The sequence below is a fragment of the Excalfactoria chinensis genome, chromosome 10, assembly GCF_039878825.1.
Source record: "Excalfactoria chinensis isolate bCotChi1 chromosome 10, bCotChi1.hap2, whole genome shotgun sequence".
Lineage (NCBI taxonomy): Eukaryota > Metazoa > Chordata > Aves > Galliformes > Phasianidae > Excalfactoria > Excalfactoria chinensis.
In genome coordinates this window covers 18,307,988-18,324,085 of record NC_092834.1, presented here as the reverse complement: position 1 = coordinate 18,324,085, position 16,098 = coordinate 18,307,988, and the positions used below count along the sequence as shown (strand labels likewise).

General features: G+C 46.9%; 1 protein-coding gene across 10 annotated transcripts in view; it reads left to right on the top strand.

Annotated features, from left to right (window-relative positions):
* The window catches only part of CSNK1G1 (casein kinase 1 gamma 1), an 85,262-nt gene that overhangs the window by 48,856 nt on the left and 20,308 nt on the right, over positions 1-16,098 (top strand). For 7 of the 10 annotated variants that reach the window (XM_072345060.1, XM_072345059.1, XM_072345058.1 and 4 more), the window contains one exon: positions 13,547-13,698. In XM_072345060.1, coding sequence (XP_072201161.1) covers positions 13,547-13,698 — 152 coding nt within the window. Of the gene's footprint in view, positions 1-3,733; positions 3,785-4,390; positions 4,454-13,546; positions 13,699-16,098 lie in introns of all 10 variants that reach the window. The other 3 variants (XM_072345054.1, XM_072345055.1, XM_072345056.1) reach the window with 1 other exon arrangement.

The window sequence follows — 16,098 nt, the reverse complement described above, 5'->3', positions numbered from 1 at the left end:
GATGTGGAAATCTTGCCTTTAAGATCTCTCCTTCTTGTCATTCCATGGGAGGGATAACTGCCGCCTCAAGTTCTTTGTTATTGTTGTCAAGAGCCTGTTAGGAGGGCTCCTGAAAGACATGACTTCTGTTTCTACCTCTTTGTGGTCCCACGGGCATCACAAACTGTTCCAGTAACCTGTTGGATGCCATTAGAAGTGTTTTGCTGAAACAAGTGCAGATAGGCCAGGAGTTTAGGGTGGAGGATGTGAGCTGTATCTGTCTACACAAAACCTGGAAGCAAACCTGAAGAAGTTTTGGTGCAGACTGCCAGGATCACAGTGTCTTCACTTGATGTCTGCACACCAAGCTGAGAATTAGGGGAAGATCATCTGCAAAAGCAAGCTGGTGCTGCATATGTGCTGACTTTAGAGAAATAGCTGAGATTGATCTCAGTGATGCTTTTAATGTCATACACCCCATAAAGGTCCTTGCTTCAAAAACTTCAACTCTTCTAAAGTGTATTACTGCTAAATCATAGGAGTTAGGTTGGAAGGGACCAGCTTACAACAGATCAGATTAGAACATTATTGTCAAGTGTCTGTGATGATATATTTCATTTCCAGTATGTAATTAGATGTGTTCACAAGAAGCTGGCTAACCAGTAGGGATGCAGGGGTAGCCAGTGCCCAAGAGCTGTTCTGTTTGACCTCAAATCTTTTTCTACCCTCCGGCACAACACTGGTGTTTACATGGCAGCTGATGGAAATAAAGATGTGTTTGTCTTGGTTATTCCATTAACTTTTCTGCCCTTGAATGAAGAGGCAGGGGCCTGCTGCACAGAGACCATCTGCTGGTTTCTTCCTTCTCACTGTGGAATTAAATATTTAATAGCCTAAAATAGTGTATGACTGCTATACCTTAATGTAGGCAGTGAAACGAGCAAAAACAACAAGCAAGCCAACAGAAAACCTGCAGGCATGGAGTCCAGGTCCGGATGGTCAGTCCATATGGTGGCTCAGGAAAAGATGGGGATTCATTTTGATTTTTGGTAGTCTAGGATATGATCTGTTTTCTGACCTGTCTTGATGCAGTTGTAACTGTTTCTGTGCAAACTTGCTGGTTATTCTGCCGTCAGTCCTGCAGGAAGCTGGTGTCCTACACTAAACTCCTTCAGGGTGGTTCTTTGTCGTACAGTGCAGATGAATGTGCATGGACATCCTGCTGCCCAGCCTCTGGTCAGGGCCACCTGCTACATGTCTCCTGGTGCCAAGGATGCCTGTGTCAGCCCTGACTTTATTTTTCTTCTTGCTGGATAGCAGCTACCTGTAAATTAATGTGAATGGCACAGCTGTCCACATACATCCAAACATGATGGGGATTCTGGAAACTCAGCTTTGGTACAGCCAGTGAGGTCTACTGCTTCCTTACCTCAAGGACAAGGCAAGCTCACCCTCTGACCTGGCAGGGTGCTGCTGTATCTCTTGTAGCCTCTGGTGTGTCTAGGGATCAGGCACATGTAAATTTTGTCCCTAAACTTAAGGAATAAAGGCCTGCTTTCTTACCATTCACATAAAATCAGAATCATCAGGCTACTTGAGATGATGCAGGGAGAGGAGCATCATCTCCTTGCAGGCTGATGTGTCTGTTTCCCTGTAAGTACTGGGGTGGTGAAAGCTGGTGTTGACAGAGCAAAATGCGGCTACTTTCACCATGGTCAAATAGACCCAACTCTAAGCTCCTTAAGATGGTTGCATTTCCATCATTACAGAATCACAGAATGAGTTGGGTTGGAAGGGACCTTAAATCTGCCCTGGGCTGGTAGCCCCCTACCAGCTGAGGCTGCTCAGGGCCCCTTCTGTGGCCTTGGACACCTGCAGGGGTGGGACACCCACAGCTCTCTTTACAAAGCATTTGTTTTGCTCCAGCTGCCCCCTGCTCACACAGCAGCATCCCAGGATTCTTTTCAGTCTTATTTCAGGTAATTTTCACATTATCACCTTTCCTTCAGGTTAAGCTCCTACAGACTTACCAGGGAGAGTGACTTCTCAAAAATTTTTACTGGAAACTCCTTTTTCATCAACAAAATAGTGCCTGTATTTCCCTGTCTTCCTCAGCCTTCAGTCTTTTGAGCTGCTATTTCCTACGTGTAGGGTAGATATTGCAGCAGGAGAACGTGGTTCTGTTTTTATCTCTCCCTGTCCCATTGCTTGGATTTTGGCAGCGATCTGCAGCAGCTCCTCCTTTGCATCTGCTGGCAGTCACAGTCATCTAGGCGTGGAGATACTGGACTCTTGTTTACTGACTGCTCTGATCATGATCTGGGATGGTGGTAGGGGGTGTGTGGCACTGCTCAAGTCTGTCGTGTTGGAAGGTGGATCCTCCTGATCTCATTGCTGCTAGAGAGCACTTTAAATGTGCTTTGAATTTGAAAAGTTTAAATATTGCTGTGTTTCCTGCTGCTGTTAAGTTGCTGAGGTCTGGTGGGCTAATACAGTGGATGTAGAGATGTTTTAGGAACACCTTTCATACACCAGTCATTACTTCAGTTGGAATTAAAGACTGATGGGAGTCTGGAGCTTTTGTATTTCTTTTGGAGGCACAGCCTGAAGCCATTCCACATTGCTCAGTGTGCTACGGAGATGCCTGGAGCTCTGCTGTGCTCCTGTGCAGCCATGGAGCTGGGGCTTGCCCTGCTTCTGCTGCCATTGTTTGCAGTGCCGCTCACCTGAAATGGAAACCAAAAGCTCAGCCCTTGGGGCAAGCATCATCCAAAAGCTTTGTTGCTGTACAGCTCTGCTGATTGGAGTGAAATGAGATTTATCTCCTCCTACTAACCTTGCTGTGCTGAGCAGTTGGGGCAAGCATCATTGAGAATATGTGCATGGGTGTATCATGGCAAAGCCTGAGCTACTGTCTGGTCTGTTTGTGCAGCCAGCTTTCCTTCTGGGGGTGGGGGAGCCTGCTGCTGCGTGACATTCTAGTATTGCTCTTAGCCCCAGTCTTCTCTCTGAGGATGTGATTGTGGCTGAAAAACATCTCCAAGCACTCAGGAAACAGCTTTTTGATCTCTTGCTTCTACACAACTGAATAATTCACTGAGGCCAGGAAGTACTGTTTGCCAGCAGTGACCAACAGAGGTACAGGGCTTAGCTTTCCTCACCGTGTTTCGAGTATCTGTGGCACCACGTGGGGGTCAGGGATGTGAGCTGTGCCTGTCTCATGAGCCCCGTGTTTGGGTGGTTCCTTCTGCTACTGGGTTCCCGTGTAGCAACAGCTTCTGCCCGTGCATGTGGTGTGATGGGAGGCGTGGTGCTTGGCTTCAGCAGTAGCTGCGTTCCCTCTCAGCTGGCAGATGAGTCACACCATCCCTGTGCCCTTGCAATCCCACCTTGGCACTTGTGATTCAGCACAGCATGTGCTCCTGCTTCCACAGAACAGCTGTGCTGCTTCCCGGCGGTGGGTGCTGCTGGCCGGAGGGATCATGCACGATTGGCTCTGCAGTGCTGCGTTGGAGACGAGTGATACACAGGAGAATCCCAGGAAACAGAACATCTCTGCTGTGTTCCCAGCCCACGCAGCTCATGAGTCACAGCAGAATATACTGAGCCAGGGAGGGAAGTGCTGGTACATATAGAACATGGAAGGGTTTTGTGGTTTTGTTGTAGTTCCTGCTCCATAAACAAGTTCACCTCTAATGAATACCAAGTGTTGTGTGTTTACTTTTTGGACCTCTTTCTGTTGCACAACTTGCAGGAGCGAAGCAGTCTGTTTACTTGTCAGGAAGCGGGATCAAGAAAAATGAAGGTGGTATAAATAACTGAGCTTTTTACATATTCTAGTCAATATTTGCATGTATAGTTTTCAATGTAGCTGTCTGCTGCTCCATTCTGCGTCCTAAATTGCTCTTCAGGATTGCCTACATTAAGTGCATTTCTCTCCTCCTGTGTTGCTGTTGCTTTGCCCGTGACCTGCTGCACGCTGGGTATGTACCAGTCTTGGGGGAGAAATTCTTTCCGTGCCTGTTGCACAACACTGCCATTCAGCAGCAACGAGGCAGGAGGGGTCATTACAGCGAGACTTGTTGTGTGGATGGGAGTAAACAAGGCGCTGTGGAAGAGCGTGCTGCTGTGCCTGCTGCTTCTTGGGGAACTCCCTGCCTGCAACGCTTTTCCCCATAGGAGCTGCAGCAATGCAGGCCTGCGTAAGTGAGGCCTAATGCAAGATTGCCTGGTAATACCAAAATGACATCCATCTGCACCAAAAGCAACTTGCTTCTTTGGATCCCAGTCCTGTGTTTGAACAGTTCCCCGCTTCAGTCCCTGGCACGGAAGCTCACGTTCCTTTTAAGTTGTCAGTTCATTTTCTAACAGTGAGCAAAAACTCTTTACCTTCATTCTCAAATCTTGCAAGGTGTTGTGAAGAAACTTGCCACTGAAGATAGGTCTGAGGTGCCTCAGCAAGGAGTGGTGACAGGTAAGGTTTTGTTCAATTAAAAAAAGTGATTATTATTTTTTTTAACACAAATGCGGTGTGTGGGAGGCCCTAGCAGAATTAGCTGTGCCCTTGAAGAATGGTGGTCAGCAGCTCCAAGCATTTGTGTGTGTTTGCTATAACAAAGCCGCTGTTGTCTGATGAGGTGTGGAGCTTATGGGGTCTGTGAGTTTGGAGCTTGTGATATACAAAATGAAACACAGTGGAGATTTGCAGCCCCCCTGCCTGCTTTGAAAGCAGGCTTGCTGTGGAGCAACAAGGGACAACGTTTTGCTATCTGAAAGCGTGGCGGTTCCCTTGCTCTGAAGGGCTTGCTGAACATGCATTCTCTAGCAGCTCTTAGCATCAGAAGGTCTGACTTCCTTGGCCTAAATTTAGACTTTGTCAATTGGAAGCTATCAGATGCCATTAAAGCAAGGCTGGTTAATATTTGAGTATGATGTGAGGACAGTTTCCTTTTTGTATTTCAAGAAGTTCTCTTCTGTCTCCTGCTCTTCTGGTATTTGTGGCAGCAGTCACAAAGCCCTGGGAGCACCCTCTGTGTGGCTGGGCAGCCAGAAGCCCCACTGAAAGAGAGAACTGTGCCAGGGAGGTTGCACACAGGTGAGCAGTCGGGTGCAGAGGTGTGGTTTGTATTCCTCTCAGAACAGCTAGTTGATAGGTGTGGTTTGTATTCCCCAAGCTCTGTCCCGCCTGCTGTTCAAAACACCCTCCTCTTCCCACCCTCTGAGGAGATGAGCCACTGACTCTGTGTGGGATGGAGTGGTGCTGCTCAGTATGGGCTGTCCCTCGGGGAGGCTGATGATCTTGTAAAGCATCTGAACTTTGTTTTCCAGGAGATTCTTCTGTAATAGAAAAGGATGGGAGGTTTCCATCAGGCTGCAAGGACTGTGTGGGTAACAGTTACCTACAGAGCTGACAAATCCTTCAAGCGCTCTGACGGTTTGTGTAGTAGAGCTGATGAATACCAGCCTCCTGAGTTGCTGTGGACAGCACGTGTGTGTTTGACTCAGCATCCATCACCTACTAGTTTGGTGCTGCTGCAGGAGCCAATGGCAATCTCATGGGTTTTTAGCAGCCATTGTGTTGGGCCCTGCGATACAGCAGCTCTGATGCAGCGCCAGCATGGGCAGGTTTGTGTGGCTCAGGTCTGGTTTACTTCCTGGTCTCTTGAAGCTGGAGCTGTGTGCCTGATAGGCTTTATCCAAATAAATTGGACCACTCTGATCTGTCATCCAAGAAGCAAATGCAGTTGGATCAACTGCTGCCGCTCCTTGTCTGGGATAGTGTGTTGCTGTAACAGTGGGGCTGGGGCAAACCCTGGTCCCTGCACAGAGATGTAGGCTGGAGCTGAGCTGTAATGTCAGCTGTCAAATTTCTCCTACGTTCCCCCTGTGAGGCAGCAGCAGTGTCACTTTGTTTTGCAGCTGGCCAGCACACTGTAGTCTTCAAGTGCCACTGAACTCCCACTGTAGATCATTGGCACATGGATGGGTGCTAGGGAGGTGAGCTGATGAGGTGTTGGTGCGATCGAATCCAAGTGTTCCTCTGCATGGCAGAGGAGTGGTTCAGCGTGCGGCTTTCATTGCAGCTGCTTTCTTAGCAGTTTTCATCTCCCTGAGGTCAAGTAGAGTCTTCTGCCAGTGCCTCTGAAGTCACAGTGCATCTGGGTATTCTGTTGCAGCCTAAAAGCACTGTTAATTTTCCTTAAGTATCCTGTAGGTAATACGTGCGACATAATAGAACATTTTCACGTAAAATATCCTTGATCATCCTAACTCCTCTTAAAAATGAAGGACATCAAACCTGCTACTTAATTCCCTTTTCAGGAGCTAGAGCTGCTCATTTTGATGGTTGTGACCTGTTCCTGCTGTACAGGAGATTCAGAGCAGCCTGTGAAGCTGCCTCGCACCGTGGCTGTGTTTTAATTGCTTGAGAGCTTTCTGTGCAAATCCCACTGCCGTCAGCGGGCTGCTGTGACCCTGCGCTTAACCTGCACAGAGTTCAAAAGCTGCAGTCCTGCAGCTTCCCACACCTTGCAGCAGAGAAACAGGCTCCGTCAAGTACACAAAGAAAGCCCAAAAGCAAAGCAGACAAGACCATGAGGTTAGAGGAATAATTACGCCATGTTGAGCCTGTTGATTTATTCTCGCATCCATGTCCCTGTGTTGCAGGTATGTGGGAAAAGGCAGATCATTAACTTCAGCTGGAACTTTTGGGGGGTGGTTTAAAATAACTATTGTAATGTTCTGCAGTGTTTTGATCCCTCCTGTTAAACTGGTGCCTTGTGCATCAGCTGCACCCAGCACTGGAACAGCAGAACGTGTACGGACTTTACCAACCTCAAATGCAACGGTCATCCAGAGATCGGAGTGAAAGAGATGAAATACAGAAACCAGTTTCCTAAAACCTGCACAGTGGATTTGGTTGTTGTTGAATATCAATGCGGGCATCCTCTGGGCACCCTGAAATTGCTTCATCTGTGTGTTGTCTAATGGAGTCCAGCTATGTTATCAGGAAACCAGCTTGTGCAACTCCAAGAGAATGCAATGCCATCCCTTTTGATAACACAACAATTGGGAAAACTGTTTTTCTGTAACTGAAGTAAAACCATTTGGATTTTTACCAGCAGCAAGAACAAATATGTTCTTCCTTCTGTCCTTACCATGCCTGTTTTTCTTCTGTTCCTTTTCCCATACCTTTTTTTTTTTTTTTGGTAGATGCAGACACAAGCTACTCAAAAGACAGCAGGGGTTCGATACGTCCTGTATGGCCCAAGAGAAGGAACAAAATCTTTCTGGAATGAATTTGGAGTCTTGGGAGTCTGTGTGTAGACACATGTTGGAGATGAAGCAATCCTGTCTGCAGGCACACAGCTGCATTCAGGGTGGCATGTCCTCCACTCCAAAGCTCAGCTGCTGGGCAAGCATCAGGGGGAGGGAATTGGTTATTGTGTAGATTTGGGATGCTTCCTCTCACTTTTTTCCCCAGAGACTCTGGGTGTGCTGATGGGCTCTTTGCTGCGAGGAAGCAGTGAGAGCTGGGCAATAACACGAAAGCACTTAGCATTTCCTAGAAAAGAGATGATTCATGGTGCAACTGAAGCAGGAAAAAGATGTTGCAAAAAGCTGGTGGCAAAGAGCTGAGTGTCTGGCAGCAGTCAGAGCAAATGGCACACAAGGATGCTGGGAGCTGCAAGGATAAGAGGAGCTTGTAATGATGCTGTGAAAGGGCTGCTGAGCTGCCGTCTGGAGCAGGGCAAGTGGCTGGAGCTCTGTGGTATGGAGATGTCTGGAATCAATGGGGTTGAGAGCAGAGAGTGCTGGCACCAAGGCAGCTGAGCTATGAGGAGGCATACAAAACTGATTGCCCAGCAAAGATGGTCACCTCTGTGATCTCCATCAGGGCAGTGGGACGGGAGCACTCTCCATGTCCAGTCTCTTCTCTGTAAGGATGTACATCAGGAGTACAAAGGATGTTGGCAAAAGGAAAAGCTTAATTGAAACACAGTGTTTTAAATTGCCTGAAGAGGTGAAGAGTACTTGGTTGAGCTTGTCTTGAGTGCCTGGTGACAACTGGTGGTGGATCAACTTCTTCTAAGGACTTGTCTGGACTGAAAGATGCTCTTCACGACTGGATATGACTGGTGGGATCTTGGAGGTGACTGTGTTGTCCTCGTCACATGAGCCCTTTGGTTGGAATGGTTCAGTTTCACCTGTCAGTGAAAAGTTTCACTCATTCTACAAACTGGTTCTTAATGCAGTGCTACACAGCCCTGGATCTGGACCTTCCAGCAAAGAAATGGCATTGCACAATCATCAGCAGCTTTAGGGAATGTAGTAATATCTGTGTAAGAAGACTCGTAGGCCTGTGTCCTTCTGGAAGACTTGTACAGCACTGGTTCAAGTTGATTTTATATGAATGCCATGCCTTAGTCTTGCTGGTTAGTTAGTTTATGGCTTTTAGCTTCATTCCTAGGCTTTGAAACCCGCAAAGCAAAAAGGTTTCCTGTTTCTTTCTGGTAGAGGGATTTCAGAGGCTGGCAGCCTCTCCATTAGCCACTACCTGTTGGGCACTAAATTGAGAGCATCTGTTTCAAACAACTGTTTTTCAGCTGCATCTCCAAGGTCAACTGATCTGCAGTCACATGCATCCCAGAACCTGTGCATGAAATCAGAGCAGCTTCACTGAGTGTCATGCAGCCAGCTTAGAGTGTACTCCAAAACTTTCATCAGCACGTTGTCATGGGCACAGCAAAGTGCCTGCTGCTGACTTCAAGGAGTGAGAGCATCCAGCTTAATTTCATCCACTGTTAGCAGGAGTTGCTCCAATGACACTCAAACGCTCTAAGGAGAAACAATGTGTGCTAATCATTTTGCTTAAAGCTTTCAGTCCTTAAAGATTGCAGTCCTGAAGCTGAATCATATGCAATCAAATATTTAAGATAACTTTATCCCAAGTGTCAAATCTATCTTAATTTTTCTCCTCTATTTCTACTTCTCAAGTAGATACTTCAAAAACCTGAAGGTCAGAATGAGCCTTTGTAATTTCAGCCTATGGAACGTGGCTTGGGGAGGTTAGCCTGTTAACCAGCAGAGGTGGAGTGAAACCTGCTGCCATGGGGCGTGTTTGAAGAGGGTAGCAGATGAGTTGTTGGCCTAGTCAATATTGATGGCAAAGCTTCTGTTTCAGCTAGGATTTTATTCTGATTTGAAAATTAAGAGAAGGATAGATCCTCATTAGTGTAATCAGCTTAAATGGGCTGACTACTCTAAAGCAGTTTGTTTAATTTGTTTGAAACGTGTTCAATTTTAGCTATAAGTGTTCTATTTATTCTGATGATCATGTAATTTTTTGTTCAGTGATTTGTAAAAATAAACCTTTTTGCTCTGGAAGGGAGTCTTATGATAGCCTATATCCTATTCAGCAGTGCTGCTTTAATTTTAACACAGAACTTTCTGTGCATTAATGCTCCAGGGGGACTGCTGTGGCTCTGGATGAGTTTTTAAGAGGGCTTGTTTGTGCTGCTCGTGTAGCAGCATCCAGCATCAGCCATTTCTTGATGTCACATTGCTCTTCTTTCCTCTGTCTGTGGGTGTCTCATTTGGGCTTTCTTAGACGTGTCTCCCTCTGCAATAGTTCCCAGCTTTGAAACCTGTACGAGTGTCAAACTGTAACTGTCTTTCTTGAAACTGGAGACCTCAGCTGCTCCTTATTTGCCCACATGACATCTAAGGGCTGCATAAACCTGTTTCCAATGGAAGCAAAGAAATGGTGATTTGGAAGCTAACAGTTCTGCTTTTACTGTTTCTTTTTGAACTGATGTACGAGGACTCTGCTCTTGCACCTCCACTGACATAGATGTCACACATGGCTTTCTATACTTGCTCCCTCACCTCTTCTTTGGGTGTATTTGGGGTTGTGCTGTTGTACTAGGTTTATTCTTAGGCTCCGAGAGCATCAGTGCATATTTGCCCCTGCAGACAGTTTTCACTTTGTTCCTGCCACATAGGGCAGTTGGTACAGAATATTTCCCTTGGGCATACCCTTTGATTGGTATCTCTCTGCCACTTGCTGTTTGGTAATTGGTCCTGGAAGTGGTTTTGGATGAGCTGTACGGCTCACACAGCTGATGCCTGGACTGCATGGCTGTTGAGAGCATGCAGAACGTCCAGTGGGTTATTAGAGCTGTTAGTCATGCCACAGAGCACGTGGCAGCAAGACAGCACAACCCGAATTGACCAAGATGCTCACTGTTGGACTGGAACTTGCTAGAAGGTGTAGTTTTGAGGTGCTCATTCGGTTCAGCTGAAGCTCCTTCAGTGAGGGTTGCTGTTTGTTGCTGTTCCCACATATTCAAGCTCAAGCAAACACCAAGCTCCTTTGGGTCACCCACCTGACCAGACATCCTCCTGGCCACGTGAGGTCAGAAGGGTGGTGTGAGGCTGGGACCATCCGTTTGGGGGCAGCCCCAGGAGCTTTCAGTACTTTGGGAAACCCAGGGTTGGAGTGACTGGAGCCTGGTGGTAACAGTCTGGGTTTCAGCTTTGATGTCTGCTTTTGCTCTCATTCCGGCAATGATGCTTTAATCTCTGAAGCACTGTGCTAGGTTTTCGCTGCGCTCAGCTTGAATTTCTTCCAAGACACTGCACTGCTGAAATAGCAGAATTTGTCCATGGATTCCAGTGCAGTGATCAGTCCCTGTTTATTGGGCTGATAAACTTTCAACAAGAATAAGGGCAGAGGAGGACCTCTTACATAGAGTCAAGCCAAATCACTCAGCAGCACAATTGAAGCCGTTAAGCAAAGTGCACTGCAGAGTGCTGCTTTTTTCTCCGAAGAAGAGCCTGCATATTCATACCTGGATTTTCTTGCATTAATGTGTTTAGTGCCATGGAGGAGATCCTTGTTCGGATGTTATTTCATATAGTAATTGGGGTTAACTGGTCGTGGTTTGTATTTGAAGTGTTGAGTTTTATCATTCAATCCTTAGGATAAGCCCTCTGCTCTTTTCGCGTCTTTCGATTGTCTTTGACTGCAGACCTCCTCTAGGACAGCTTCACAGCAGTGTCTTCCTTTGACCTTTCCAACCTTTGGCCAACACAACAGCTTTGCATTAAAAACCTCAAGTTTGACTGCCTAGGCAAAAGATACCTTTTCCTTCATCAGCAATCAATCTCTTTTGCTGGAAATATCTTTCTTAAGCATTTAGGGATTTGCGGGTGATATTTTTGAAGCTCCTGTGGCTCACCATGGGAATGGACTTGGTGGGACCAGGACACATTGCTTGTTGCTGAAATAGTCAAGCTGTGTTCTGAATGATGCATCTGGGCTCTGAACAAGTTATTGTGTAGATTTTCCTAGGCTTGTAGGGCATCTCAGATACACACCCTGGGATTCTCTAGCCTAATCTGCCTGCTTGAATCCTGTAGGAAGCAGGTATTGTTAGCGTTAGAGCTTCTGTTTCCAGCTTTGTCCTTTCCCAGAGAAATACTGAGTATGGACTTGAATTTTAGTGAGTTGAGAGTGCGTTCCTCCCAGCTTTGCTGTGCTGATGGTGTGGGGCTGGGAGGCTCCAAAAGGCCGGTCAGCCATGCAGCTTTGGTCAGATTCCTCCAAATGCCCTCTGAAAATGAGATGTTTGACAGTGATTTTTTTCTAGCAAAGCCAATATATAAGTTCTTGACCACTGACAGAGCTGGCAGCAGCATTGCTAAAAACCCTCAAAGAAAATCGAACCCTAAAAATATGCCTGAAACTAAAAATGTCCTCTGTAGGCTGCCACTTAGGATATTTTTTTTTAATGTTCTTAGCTACAGCTTCACCTTGCAGGAGCTCCTGCCTAGAGCAGAGCCTTTCCGAGGCTTAATCCCACTGTGAAAGTGAGAAGGGCACTCCAAGTTCTTGGCTCTGAGCACTTGGAGCTGATGGCAGAGCTAACTGGAGGGGCTGGGCCCCAGGGAGTACTCAGGCTTGCCGTGCTTCCTTTCCCATGTGAAACCCCTGTCTTTGGAGCCTGGCTGCCATTTATCTTCCTGGTTCTCGTGTCCAGTAGGAATTTAATTGCAGTGAACTCTTTACTAAGTAAGGATGTAATTGTATTCTTTTTCCATTGCTCTGGGAATGAGATTCTTAGCCTTCCTTAAGAGCCTTTCGGCAAATTTGTTCTCCAGTATTCCATGATTAGCATACTCCTAGCCTAAGTGGTTTCCTTCCTGGTTTGCACTTTTCAAGACTATTATCATGATGTAGAAATTGCAGTGCAAATACTGTGCAGAGAGCTTGAATTTAGAAGTCTGTGTTTTAAACTTGTCAAGCCTTTAGCACAGGGCTGATAGCATTCAATTGCTGCTTTTGTTTATTTGGGGATATTGGAAAGTGTTTGGGGCTGCCTGGGTCAGATCCCATCATTGCTTTTGGAATTGCTTCCATATCAGACAGCCCTGCTTTCTCAGAGGACACTGTTGCAGTTAATGCTCACTATAACGTAAAGCTCTTCAAAGGGCAATAGCCTCCCAGGCTCAGGTTGCCAGTGCTGGGCAGATGTTGGATGTGGGATGTGAATTCAGGTTGGGCTGAGAATGCCTGTAATACTCCATAATATCTCACTAATGCATCCTGACAACTGATGCCTAACATGATCCCTCAAGCATGTGATTTAACGAGATTAAAGCCATCCCTCAGTAATCTTTGTCGAGCTGTATTTTGTTCTTTTTGTGTAATTCACGGGAGTATAAAATCTGTAATATTTAAGCTCTAGTAATCTCGGTGCCTCATTTATTGTATTGTTGGCAAGTTGATTAGTGCCATTGGGCAGATCAACGAGCTATCCTGAACCTGTAGGTACAGCTGCGCTGCTTCTGACACGCTCTGGTTTTGGCATTCTCTGCCTTTACCTCTGTTGGACTTGGCTGCCTGGGCACGTCGTGGGGTGGGTACACAGCCCAAGCCATGCAGCTACACCAGCACTCCAGTTCTGGTGGCTGATGATTAGCAAGAGTAGCAGTTAGCTCTGCACTGTGTTCTCCCCTGGATGGACCCTGATTGTTTCTTTGTGGTGATGGATGAAAACATCAATCTCTGCTATTTCTTGTGAATGCAGCACAGGCAAACTTTGTGCGAGGTCGTGCTGCATAAAACCAACTATGAATTCTCTTGGTTTAACTGCAGCCCTTTTTCAAACACTCCTTGTTTTCTGCAAGGGCTTTGTGTTCCTGGCTGCTCAGACGAGCGCCAGCCCATGGCTCTGCCTGCTGCTCAGTGCAATATGAGGAATGCCGGGTTGGTTACGCCGAGGCCAGGCCTTTGTGCTTCCAGAGCCAGGTGCTTTCATGTGGTCTTGTTATTGCTTTTAAATCTATTTGTCTATTCCAGGGTGTAGCCGAGCAAAACCTGCACTCATTTGGCCTTTGGTTCATTCACAGTACGTGCTGAAACTAATTTGCTTGCCGTGTAAGATCAGAAAAGACGCTTGAGAGGTGAAAAAGGCTTTGCACAGCAAAAGATTCTCACCTGGGAGGAAAGGTGTCCATGTTGTCCCAATGACTGATTCCAATCCTTTTCATGTTCTTCCAGCTGAAGGGCTTCCCCAGGTTTATTACTTTGGACCGTGCGGAAAGTACAACGCCATGGTACTGGAGCTGCTTGGTCCCAGCTTGGAAGATCTGTTCGACCTCTGCGACAGGACATTCACTCTGAAAACGGTATTAATGATAGCCATCCAGCTGGTGAGTAAAGTGTTTGTGTCAGCTCTCTTAGCCAACCTGTTCTAAATAAGCTTGGCTTTGCCACAGCAGAACCTCATGTGGAAAATTGAGGTCACAGATGCACGGTGTTGATCCACGCTGACCTGGTATTGAGTGCAAAATACTGTGCTCCTGTGGCCAAATGGCCCAGTTTTGTTCTATTTGAGTGCTCCTTCATCACTGTAAAACCAATTTATGGTCTTTTTGATTAAATCAGATGGCAAAGCCTTGTGTACAGTTTGTATCCCTTTTCATTGCACTCCAGAAACAGTGTTACCATTTTGGGCAACTCTTCAGCATTCAAAAAGCTAATGGTTGGTCTCATAAGCAATGAAACAGAGTATCAACGTTGGATATGTTTTTCACTTTGTGTGTGTAACATAGGGCTAGATTTGGGTTGGAACAACCTGCATCACGTTGAATATGACAGACTTACATCTCTTATAGTAGCGTTAGAGATATTTCCTAGTACTCACAGAAGTAATGTTATTGCCATGAGACTGCTGGGGAAATGAAGCCTAACACAGCAGGGTCCTGCCTGGTGCCACACACTGGTGTTGCAGATCAGTTCTGTACCAGGAGGATCTCCATTGGCACCAGCTGCCCATCCTGTGACCTTGCCTGGTCTGCCTGCTCACCAAGACACCAGGACCAGCCTGGACAAAGGGTGCTCAGAGTGAAGTATGAGGACAGGAGAAGCAATCCCACATGGAGCTGGTATTCTCTGTAAGCTGCACTTCTCCTTTTTCCTTGGAGAGATGTTTGAGGACCTTTCCAGTCTTTTCAGGAAGATGTTATGAGATACCAGCGTGGACACGTCTTTAAGGAAACAAATTTAGTATCATCACAGGTTCTCCATCTCCTTCCCCAGAAGGGCTTCTGGGAGGAAGGCTTGACTGTCTCCAAAATGCTTTCTGAAGGGGTTGGCACTTGCTACTCCACTGGAACAGAAGCCCTTTGCTCTAGTGACAGGGCTTCAGGAATGTTGTCTTGGATTTCTCCCAGTTCCTATGCTAAATCATTACCATCGCTGGGTCACACTCCAGTGTGAGACAGGCACAAAAGAAGAGCTGAGCCATTATGTTCAATGGTTTTGTCTCCATAAATCTATGTTTTGCTGTTGTTTTTGAGCAGCCACGGCTGCTTAAGCTGCTGTAATTCTAATCTCGGTTGCGAGGAGACATAAAACTTCACTGCCAGAATGCAGTGCATCGCACAAGCAGTGCCACTGTCTTCTGGTGTCTGAGACACCTGGTAACAATGCCCAACATGCAGGGAGACTTCCCACTATGTGAACAGCCTGCTGCCACCCAGAGAGCACAGAGGAGCACCTTGGTGCCTTGGTCCCCGCTGGAGGGGAAATGGAGAGGTTCTCTGTGGATGTTTTTGCACATGTGCTGCAGGAGGACTCCTCTCGCTGATGGGAGCTTTTGGGCACTGTTACTCCCACAGTGTGTGCATTTCTGATGCCTCACGTTGCTCGGTTGGGAGCATCACATTGGATCCACTTCCTCCATCCTCTGTGCACAGATGAACAGATGGAGCAGCTGATGTCCCTGAGTTGCACAAAGCGTGGAAATTAGCACACGTTCATTAAGGCCTGTCCCTCCTGCACATAAATCAGAAGTCATCCCATGGCTGTGCAGGGCTGACAGCCATCAGCTCCCTGCTCCTGCAGACAGAAATGGGGCATGCGTCCTGTCACGGGGCATAAAGCATGCTGCTGCTGCAGGAACATCCTTCTGACAGGGAAGAGCCTCTTCTGGCCATCTCCAGCAGCACAGCAGGAGATGTGCAGGCAGGTGGAAGAAAACCCGCCTGCGGTGGAAGCACAAAGAGCAGATACAACGATAGCTTGGAGTGCTGTTGGAGTGTGTTGTTCCATCCAGCATTCCTGCTGTCCAGGTTTTTGTCCAAATTGCTGTCGTTGCTATTGGCCATTGCAACAACTGGCAGAAAGGTACAAAATGAGCCAGTCAGGCTCTGCTTGAAAACCTGTTCTGTACAGAGGAGCCAGGAAACCCTTTGTTCCCATTTTGAGGGTTGCAGATCAATTTAAGCTGCCTCGCAACGTACCTTTTTGTCTCCAAACCTGCTGCTGTGTCACGGAGATGACTCAAGGCTTGAAGAATGGCTGAAGTGCAGAGCATCTGCACTGTCCTGGAAATGATGAGCAGTAATGGCTGGGAGCCGTGCAATCCGTTTTCTCAGTGCATTGAAATAAATCACTGCTTAAAATGAGAGGGGAGAGGAGCGGTAACACAGAGTTAGTGACACAAAGGAGAGCTGCTTGCAGACCTGCTCGAACATCATTACACATCATTTATGCGTTTTCTGAAGTGGAATTAATGATGCGCACTGAACGAGGTGTGTTGGTGAGAG